We start from the raw sequence: 9,652 nt of genomic DNA, 5'->3' as shown, positions 1-9,652 counted from the left end.
TAGTGTAAACCATTTACCTCTCTGGGCCTTTTTCTTTCTCCTTTCTTCCCTCCTTCTTTCCTCTCATGCTTGTAGGCAGTCTGAGGATACAGGAGATGTTGAAAGGGGACGAGACAGCCCCTGCCACCCCCCTGCACGCTTTCAGGAAGAAAGCAATGGCAAAGATGGCCGGCCTGCTCCCCTCACCCTGACTCCTGATTCTGGCCCCATAATACTGGAGATTTCAGGAAGATTGGTGATCCCTGCCCAACTCCAGTCCCTTTCTTCTGCCTTCTACCCACCCAGACAGCTCAGGCCTAGCTCTCAGAGGGAGAGTGGTACAGAGGAAAGCAGTGACTTTCCAGAGGCCAGCTGGTCTCCAGGGAGAAGTTGGGAGGGTGAGGGGGTTTGGAGTTCAGAGGACCTCCCCTTCCCCCATTAGCCAGATGGTACCTCCTCAGACATGAAGGCCCCCGGGCACGCACTGGGGACATCTGGGGGAATGTTCACTTGCTGAGCCTGAGAGGCTGGCCGTGCCTACTGACCCAGCTGATGCCTGAGGCTGGGTTGGGGGTGGGGAGCTGTGCAAGGGGAGCAGGAGGGAGCCACAGAGCCTGCTCCCCTCCCTCTAACCCTGTGCCTGCCAGGCCTAGCTGTTCCCAGAATCCTATGGTGCAAGACAGGGAGAGCAAGGGGGCCAGGGTGGGCTGATCTGGGGGAGCAGTGGCACTGAGGCTGCCTCAGCCTTATTCAGCAGGAACTATGCCTCTGTGTGCGTGATCATGAGCATAAATCCATGTCGGGTCTGCATGGTTCTGTGAACCTGAACATGGCTTTGTTGTTTTTGTATGCTGCCTGTGGCCTGTTAGGGTCTGTGTCTGTGTGTTTGTGTGTCTGTGGGATTTCAAGTGTGGGTATGAGTTACTGTAGAGAAAGTGATATGGCCCTTCCCTCATATCGCAGCCTCAGGGTTGGGCTATCTCCCAGGTCGTGGGGGGGTGGGCGGCGGCTGGGACAGCAGCTGGCTTCTGGGGACAAGAGCTTTTCTCGATGACCTCCTGAAAGGACCAAGGTTCGATGTCCTGCCCTATGTCCCTGCTTAACAAAAGACATGGCAGGCTGGGCCCAGGGACACCTGGGTCCCTCAGTCTGCTCCAGTGGCCCACCTGCTTCTCCCAGGGCTGGTTCCTTGGGAAACAGGGGTCCAGGCTCAGGTGCTCCTCCAGCTTGGCCTGGTGCTGGCTCTGGGCTCAGGGGACTAAGTGGAGGTGGGAGGACAGGGCAAAGTGAGGCACGCAGACACTGGAGCATGTCTGCCCTGCTTTGCACACTTTCAAACTGATAAAGGTGAGAAGTGGAAACTTGCTCCTAGGAGGGGAAAAAAAAAAAAAAAATATATATATATATATATATATATATATATGAACATATATACATACGTATTGTGTGTCTCCCCCTCTGGTCTCCCTCTGAAGGTCTCCCCACTGCCGTCTCTGTCCTTTGCACTTGTGCATAGGACAGATTAGCATATTTCCCATAGGTCTCTGCCATTCAAAGAGAACCCTAGAGAGTGAGCCCCACCTCCTCTGGCTGGGCTGCCTCCCTCCTTGGCAGGTGGCTTAGACAAAGGACAGCCAGGAGGTCATTTACACCTTTTGCTCAGGAAGGGCCCTTCCCCAGGACCTCCTCGCTGGCCTCAGCCTCCCAGGCCTTTGCTATACCCAAAGTGGGGCCACTCCTCTCCACACCCACACACGTGAGTTTTGGGCTCTGTTCTTGCACAGCCAATGCAGATATTGTGGGCCAACCCTCCAGCCCATAATCCTTCTGTTCAACTGTCCTTTGAATCCCATCCTTCCTCATTCCCACTGTCTCCCCCATCCAGTCTTCTCCATTCACCTGCCCACTGGGTCCGGTCATTCTTCTTCCTCCCCCTCATTTTTCTCATTGAAGCTTTCTTGTGCAGCCCATCCCGAGATAACCCAGAGTGCATTCCTCTCCCTAAATCTAAAAATTAACATTATTGAACTTGTACCATGTGTCAGGCTCACAGTAACTCAATCCTTACAAATTGCCACAAGGCGCTTATCTTTATCCTCATTTTACCAAGAAACTGGCTAATCTATGGGTCCCGAGCTTCAGGGCCAAATGGCAGAGCCGAGACCTTAGCCAGGCCTTCTGCCCTCTGGACCACTGCTCTACACTGCCCCCCAACGGCAAGGCCAAGGGTTTTGGGGAAATCCGATCCCTCTGAGCCCTTCCAGTATGGAAGGCTGAGCATCTTGGTGGTATCTGAGCTAGGCAACTGCTGCCTTGGTTGCTGCCCCAGGGGTTGGGCTTTAAGTCCCCAAAGATGCTCCTGAGACCTGGTAGGGGGAGAGTGTGGGGCCCTGGAGAGCTGGGTATGAGCACAAGACACCCTAGAGGATGCCCTGTGTCCCAGTCTGGCTCACTGCTCACTCACCGGTGCAGGGAAAGGGGGGATGGGGTGGCCAGGGGTTCTGTCTGGGACCTTCCCCCGCCCTCCCTGAGGTTTCCCAGCTTTTTCTGGGGCGTCTCCAGCCCCAGCCTGAGAACAGGTGCTACCTCTCTTGTTTTTCCCAGGGCAAGAAGAGAGGCACAAGTTCAGAAAATAATTTAATAGAGAAACCATGAATTATATTCTTTACACCTAGCCTCCTGCAAGGAAGACAGACTCCTCTTGCCCCAAGGAGGCACTGACGGGCACAAAGGTTAGAGATCGTCAACACCCTTGTGCACTTTTTAAAAAGGATCCCCCAAGTAACTCCACGTGTGTACATTCTTCTCCAGATTAAAATCACTTAGCTCACGTGGCGAGCTGAGGAGGTATTAACAGCGCCATTAGAGAGATGGGCGGATCCAGGCCCAGAAAAGGGAAGGGATGCACCCAGGGTCACACACTGGGGTAGCAGCAACATCAGACCTCCTGGATCGCCGGGTCCTCTGCAGCCTGATGGGTCAGGCAGCCCCTACGCGGGCCCCTTCCAGGCCAGAACCAGCTCTGTGGCTAGTAGGGGCCAAGGATAAAGGCTGAGGACCCCTCCCCTCGTGCCCCCTGGGCCAGAGCAGGAACAAGGCATGGCTTTCTTAAATTTGCCCCACCCATATGAAGTACATTATTTTCACGTCTGAAGGATTATCTTAAAATATTGAGAGGGTGGGCAGGGGTCAGCTCCCAGGAAGACTGGTGAGCTCTGTGGGGTGCATACCGTGGGGTGGGTGGTCCCTGAGGGGTCTTGGAGAGCCCCATTCCAGTGCAAGGAGTGAAGTGAGTTGCAATAAGGGCTCCCAGGAAGGGCAGGGGTGGGCACAGGCACAGCTGCCTGCTGACAGAGAAGGGGCAAGAGCAGAGGGCTCCCTGTCCTGTTCCCAGAACAAAAACAGAAGCCCGATGCCCCAGAAGTGACAGGCTCAGGGTCCAGCAACCACCAAATAACAGAAGTCATATGAAGGAAACTTCTCCCAGAGTCCTGCTCCCCTTCCCTCAGGGGCCAAGGCCTAGTGTTCCCAACACAAACACGGGCCATCAGGGTCTGGGAAGTGCAGAGTATCCTGAGGGGAGCTGGGGATCCTCGGATGTGGGGGGTCACAGAGTTGCCCATCCAGGAAACCTGTTCCACAGCACTGCAGAGGACCACAGAATTCTGGGCATCAGTCTAGGTGAGTGTGTCCCCCATTTCAGGTGGCTTATGGTCTGTCCAGTCATCCTTCTGGGGTTACTGCAGGGTGCAAGCTGTGGAGGGGAAAAGGAGAAAGTCAGTCTTAAGTCTCTGGCCAAGAGGCAGAATCCAGGGCTGCCCCCAGCCTTCACCCCTCCTTGGTAGAGGGTCAGACCCCAGGGCAGGACTCACAGCTACGAACAGACTCCGACAGCCCCTCTTTGTCCAGGCTCTCGGCTGCCCAGCGGGACTCCCTCATCTGTGGAGCATAAAGGCGGCACAGGGGTGAGAGGCAGCCAGAGGCAGGCACCGAGCCACTGAGAGCACAAGGGCAAAGGACAGAGACGGCAGTGGGGAGACCTTCAGAGGGAGACCAGAGGGGGAGACACACAAAGGGGCGCAGGGGACAGCCAGCCAGGAGCAGAACTCATCCGGCCCGTGTGCCCACCTTGACCTGTTCCTTCAGGTATTCAGCTCGAGCCATGAGGTTCTGAACCTGCCAAGGGAAGACGTGCCATGGGGTGTGGGTCAAAGGGGCCTTCAAATTGCTTGCCTCCTCACTCCTGAAACTCTCCACAGCCCTCTACCCCATCAGAACAACCTCCCCCTGACCTCGTCATCCCTCCCTTCTCCAGAAAGCCTTTCCACCTGAAGCAGCCCAGCCCACTTCCTGCTGCCGGGTTCCCAGATCCGTCTGTTCCATTGCCCTGACCCCCAGCACCCGTGCCCCCTGTGGAGCGCAAGGGGCTACTGATTTACCAAGTCTGTGAGGACTGACTCGCAGACTTGGAACACGCTGAGGGAAGCTGAGGAGGTCCCCCATGCAGGAGCAGGGTAAGAAGACAAGAGGAAGCCCCCCAGCGCTCCCAACCCCAGTGGGCACCTCAGCGTGAAGCAGTTCCCGCCTCCGGCCTGGGGGCTCCGCTACAAAGAGAAGGAGGACACGTGGTGAGGGCCGGGCAGCCCAGGGCCTGGGGAGTGTGGTGATAGGGGGCCTCACCTGCCAGCAGCACCAATAACTCCCCCAGGCCGTGCTGGTACAGGTCCAGGGCATCCTGCTCCCCACCAGCTTCCTCCTCCTGCAGCCACGGGGACACCAGGTCATTTCGGGTCATGACCCGGACTCTTCCTGCCCCACCGGGACCCCTTGCACTGGGCACAAACCTTGGCCATGGCAGCCGAAGCCACGTCCAGGGCAGCGAGGAGGCGAGGTTTGTCTCGGGCCATCTCTGGGATGAGGGCAAGGAAGCAGGGTGAGGAGAGCAGCCTGTTTTTCATCTCAGGGAGACCACCCCATGTTGCCTCCCCCTCGGGCTGGCGGGACGCTGCTGGGGGCCGAGGCCAGGAACCAGGCCTACCTCTGAGCAGGTCTCGGGCTGAGGTCCCCTGCCTCAGCAGGGCCTGATTGGAGGAGGAGACGATGGCTTTGAGCTCCTCAGCCCGGGACACGTACTGCCCCACCTGCAGAAGGCGAGGGGCTGAAGAGGGGCCATCCCACCCCACCTCCCTCACCAGCACCCACCTCCAAGTTCTCCCTCTGGGTCCTCAGTGACTACTCCAAGCTGTAATGTCAGGGGGTCGACTGAGGCTCAACTAGGAGAGGAAGTTCTGGTTCTAAGTTCTAAGGAACCAGTCTGCAGAGGCCCCAGGCTCCCTCACCTGCTTCCCTCCCGAGACTCCCTCACCCACCTTTGCCTTAATTGCCTCCTTCCGCTGGGCATCCACTTCATCTGTAGAAAGGGGGGGTTCACATGAGGAGTCTGCCCTGCCCCACACCAAATTCTCTGGAATCCTCAAAAGGACCAAGTTCCAGATTTACCCTCTGCTTTGTCTCCCAAAAAATGCTGGGTGGGGAGCTGCTTCTGGAATCCATCCACCGCAGCTGTGGCTGCCCCACCCCTGCTGCACCCAGGGGCTCCAGGCACTCACAGTGCAGGGCGGGCACGAAGAAGTCCAGAGCTTTGCAGTAGAGAGACAGAGCAGCCGCGGCGTCCCCGTCCTGGTCCTTCTTCACTGCCTGCACCACGAGGGCTGTCTGGGGGACAGATCGGGAGTCACGTCCGCCTCCCATGATCACCATGAACAGAGAAGGGCAGGTCCCCCGTTCGCCACCGAACGGGGTAGATGAGCCAGCCCCCCAACCTGCCCTCACCCCACCCCATCCCACCAGCCTGCTCACCGCTCGTGCCAGGCTCTCCCCACTGGGCACATGCTCCAGGTCCACCCAGGGGTGGGCGAAGAAATCCTGGAAGGAGATGCGACGGTTGGGGTCCCGCTCTAGGAGCCGCTGCAGCAGGTCCCGGCAGTCTCGGGAGAGCGGGGGCCGCAAGGGGAGCTGCAGGGAGGATGGAGGACAGATCACATGGGCTTCCAGCACTTCAACCCCACCCAGGGGTCCGTCAGGACTGGGGGGCGCCAAGCTGGGCCTGCGCATGCGCCTGCTTGGCTTTCCTCCCAAAGGGGCCTGCACAACAATCCCTAGGGCCAGCCCTTTGCTGCCTGCTGTGAGCTGGTCTGGGTTTGCAGAACCATACGGAACTTCAACTTCCCCTCTAGAGCATGCCCCAGCACCACAGAGCTGGCCCAGAGCCCACACCCCAATCTGTGCAGCTGGCAGTGAGGTCTCCAAACTCGGGGCCCTGAATCCCTCTGCCCAACAAGTGCCCAAGGCCCTTCAAGACTCACCTCGATAACCCGGTTGCTCCGGATCTTCTCTTCCAGCTCCGCAAACGACCTGGAGGCAAAGGGGGGCTGCCCGAAGAGGGCTTCTGTGGAAGGGAGGCAGATGGCAGGCTGGGAGGGGATAGGGTCAAGCCTGGCCTGGCCCACCTTTGGAAGATACCCCCAGAGCAAGGTCCCTGGGCCCGTAGAGTCACATTCCTTAGACCCCTTCAGGAGTGGCCCAGAGAGGCCCGGTGTGAGGACACGTGATGTAGGATGCAGGCCCCGGGGTAGGGCCGGGGACAGAGTTCTCACCGTACAGGATGACCCCCACGGACCAGAGGTCCACACGGGCGTCGTACTGCCGCCGACACACCATCTCAGGGGCCATGTAGAGAGGGGAGCCACGCAGTACATGCTTCTCGTCCCAGGGGGACATGTGCTGTGCGAAGCCGAAGTCTGCAGGCAAGAGGCAAGGCAGCAGAGCTCCACTTGTAGCTGCTTCTACTCCAAACCTTTAAAGCCTCACCCTGGGCTCCAGGGCAGGGCTCCTCCCTGGCTCCTCCAGGCTCACCAGGATCAATCCTACCCACCAGCCTCTGCTCACAGCCCCTCACTCCAGATCAGCCTAGAACACCCTCCTACATCCTCCTCTGGGAGCCAAAATAAATCCCACTCACCCTGCACAGCCTCCTCAGGCTTCCTTTTCCAGGAAGCCCACCCTGATCGTGTGAGCTACAAGGATAAGGGCCCACTAGGGGTTAGAAGCTCAGGTTATACCTGGCTTTCTGGCCTCCAGCCTCAAGTCCATTCTTTTCCAAGTGCCATCAGGGGCCACAGCCACGTCCTCCCCCACCTCCCACCCTCCAACACTGCCACATACCGAGTTATAGGCTGAGCCCTAATCCTGGTGACAGACCAATTCCTGACCCTGCTCACACACTGAGCCTCGTCACACACTGAGTCTTGACCCTGACACGAGACTGAGCCCTGGCCCAATCCAGTCCACTTCTGGAGTCGAGTGTGGGTAGCCTGAGAAAAGTCCTGCCTTTTGGTGGTGGGGCTGCACTCCCCAGCCCATCACTGTGTGATGACTCAACAGAGGGTGCATGAGAACCAGGGCTGCTGAATGTGCCCAGGCAGAGGGAGGCCTCTGCACACCCACCCTCCAAACTGCATCCCTGCTCTTCCGGACACACCTGCCAATTTAAGGTGGGGCTTCTCTAAGGAGCTCAGCAGAATGTTCTGTGGTTTCAGATCCAGGTGAGAGATATTCCGTTCATGCAGGAACTGCAGGGCACTAGCTGGGGAACAAGACCCACGTGAAGCGACAGGTCAGAGGAGCCCATCTCCCACCTGCCTCTCGCCTCCCCATCTGACTCTTCAAGCTTTAATACTTAAGTATCAGGTTCCTGCCACTTCTAAGAATTTGCCCCTTATGCTCTTGGACCCCTTCACAAGTTCCCCCTCCCGGCAGGCTCCCCAGCCCGTTAGGTTCTTGTTATGTTCCTTGGCAAAGCACTTGGGTCCTACCCCTGGGCCCTGGAACATTCTATGAGTTCCTTATATTATGGAAACCTGGACTCCCCACAGATAGGGGACTCTTCTCTGTCTCTCATGGCATCCTTAAGTCAGGGATAGGCACATGAGAAAGAGGGGGCCCTAAAAATCCAAGCTGGAACAGAGACAACTGCTAAGAAGGGCTCTAAGCCTGGGGAGGGGGACTGAGGGGGGGCAGAGATCATGGGAAGGGGTGTCAGGCTGGGGTCAGAGGCTTTTACCCAACTGCTGCATGAAGACACGAGCCACCTTCTCAGGCAGAATCCTGCGGGTATGAATGAAGCGAGACAGGTCACCCCCTGCACAGAACTCCATGATGAGGTAGATGTTGTCGCTGTCCCACTGTGATTATACAAGCAGACAAACAGCTTGAAGAGAACGGCCCTTCTCCAGGTCCCTTTAGGGGTGGCCCCACCCCAGGCCCGCACCTGGAAGTCTTTCAGCTGTACAATGTGGGGGTGTCGAATGCCCTTGAGGATCTCAATCTCTGTCAGTAGATTCTCCACGGATGCCTTGTTCAGACTCTTCTTGGCCACGCACTTTATGGCTACCACCTCACGAGTGTCCTTCTATGGGGACAGGAGATGAGATGGTTCTGCCTTGAAGGGGCCAGAGGGTTCTGGTTCCCTCTGCCCCTCTTCCCCCATCAACTGGGCCTACCGGCTTTCCATCTTCCCCTTCTCAGGACAGGGAGGCATCGGATTCTGGAATCACCCCCTTCCCTCCCCCCCCCCCCCCCCCCCCCCCGCTTCCCCACCCACTCTGATGTTCACCAACCCTGTTCCATAATCTGTTCCATTGTATTCTAGACTGCCCCCACTGAGGCATGTCATTCAGTGTTCTAGACCGACGCACTCCGCTTCCTAACTGGGTTCAGCCTTCTAGAACCCTGTCCCAGGCTCTTCCCAGCCCAAGTATCCTCCCTGTTTTGCGCCTGTTCTCCGGCCAGTGACACCGAGCTCCACCGAGGTCTCCACCAAACAGGGCTGCGTGGGCGTGTGTTTGTGTTTAAGACCTAAGGGTGGCAGTCGGCTCTCAGCAACCACCTCACCCACCGAAGGACACACGGACGCTGCCGGCCGCCCGCGGGCCCCTCCCTGCTCGCACGCCGCGTCTCACCTCTCGGACGGGCGCCCACCGGGGCTAGCTCGGGGTCTGGCGGGCACAGGGGCCCGGCCCTCGACGCTTCCCCGACCCCGGGGATGCACCGCCCCGCACCCACCTTGGCGTAGGCTTTGTACACTGTGGCGTACGTGCCACTGCCCAGGCGCTCGGTGAGGATGAAGCCGTCCAGCCGCGGGGGGCCCCAACCGGGCCCCGCCATCCCCGCCGCCCCGCTCCCGCCGTTTCCTGCTTTCAGGCGCGGGGTTCCGGCGCGCAGCCCAGCGGGCAGAACGCGCGGCCGCGGGGAGCACTCCACGCTGCCCCCAGCGCCGCCCGCCGGGACTGCAGCGCGGTGGGCGGGGCGCTGGCTTCGCACCAGGTTCCCCAGGTACAGTTCCCGGGCGCCTGGTGATTGCGTGATCCGCCAGTGCCCGCAAGGGTCCTTTGGGAACACTGAGGTCCTTGAGGGCTGAGGCCAGCAGACAAGGTCACCAGGAGGAATCCCATCCAGGCTTTATGGCTCACGTGAGGGGCAACAGGGGAGGCGCCAGGCTGAGCAGGTGTGTGGAGTGGGGGTTAAGTCAAAGAGGCTCCAGAGAGTCCCCCTCCGACCTAGACCAACAGCTCTGAACTAGAGGTACTGGGACAAGAAGGTGCCTTTGGAAGAG

The 9,652-nt window shown here is 58.7% G+C and overlaps 1 protein-coding gene across 5 annotated transcripts; it reads right to left on the bottom strand.

The window, feature by feature from the left end:
• Positions 1-2,603: 2,603 nt before the first annotated feature.
• Positions 2,604-9,525, bottom strand: ULK3 (unc-51 like kinase 3). 5 transcript variants are annotated; one of them, XM_042941391.1, is made up of 16 exons: positions 9,103-9,524; positions 8,309-8,449; positions 8,102-8,222; positions 7,520-7,624; positions 6,636-6,779; positions 6,345-6,427; positions 5,839-5,994; positions 5,589-5,694; positions 5,349-5,389; positions 5,018-5,120; positions 4,824-4,888; positions 4,660-4,738; positions 4,543-4,583; positions 4,108-4,155; positions 3,852-3,918; positions 2,604-3,733 (listed from the first exon to the last, which is right to left on the bottom strand). In XM_042941391.1, exons 1-16 carry the CDS (start codon positions 9,202-9,204, stop codon positions 3,717-3,719), a joined length of 1,419 nt encoding a protein of 472 aa, XP_042797325.1. In that variant the 5' UTR covers positions 9,205-9,524; the 3' UTR covers positions 2,604-3,716. The 5 variants fall into 5 exon arrangements, with proteins under 5 accessions (XP_042797325.1, XP_042797326.1, XP_042797328.1 ...); XM_042941392.1 differs by lacking the exon at positions 9,103-9,524 and adding an exon at positions 8,658-8,893; XM_042941394.1 differs by lacking the exon at positions 9,103-9,524 and adding an exon at positions 8,541-8,568.
• Between the last annotated feature and the right edge of the window lie 127 nt (positions 9,526-9,652).

Source organism: Panthera leo, chromosome B3, assembly GCF_018350215.1.
Source record: "Panthera leo isolate Ple1 chromosome B3, P.leo_Ple1_pat1.1, whole genome shotgun sequence".
In the NCBI taxonomy this organism is placed as follows: Eukaryota; Metazoa; Chordata; class Mammalia; order Carnivora; family Felidae; genus Panthera; species Panthera leo.
The sequence above is the reverse complement of the archived record's forward strand: the minus strand, read 5'-3'. Positions and strand labels throughout refer to the sequence as shown.

Bases quoted from the DNA above. Each gene is read 5' to 3' on its own strand.
- ULK3 (XM_042941391.1), bottom strand. From the start codon at position 9,204: ATGGCGGGGCCCGGTTGGGGCCCCCCGCGGCTGGACGGCTTCATCCTC. The intron at 8,450-9,102 runs GTGGGTGCGGGG...CTGTCCCCATAG, and splicing joins TGTACAAAGCCTACGCCAAG to AAGGACACTCGTGAGGTGGT. The intron at 7,625-8,101 runs GTAAAAGCCTCT...CTTGTTCCCCAG, and splicing joins TGTCTTCATGCAGCAGTTGG to CTAGTGCCCTGCAGTTCCTG.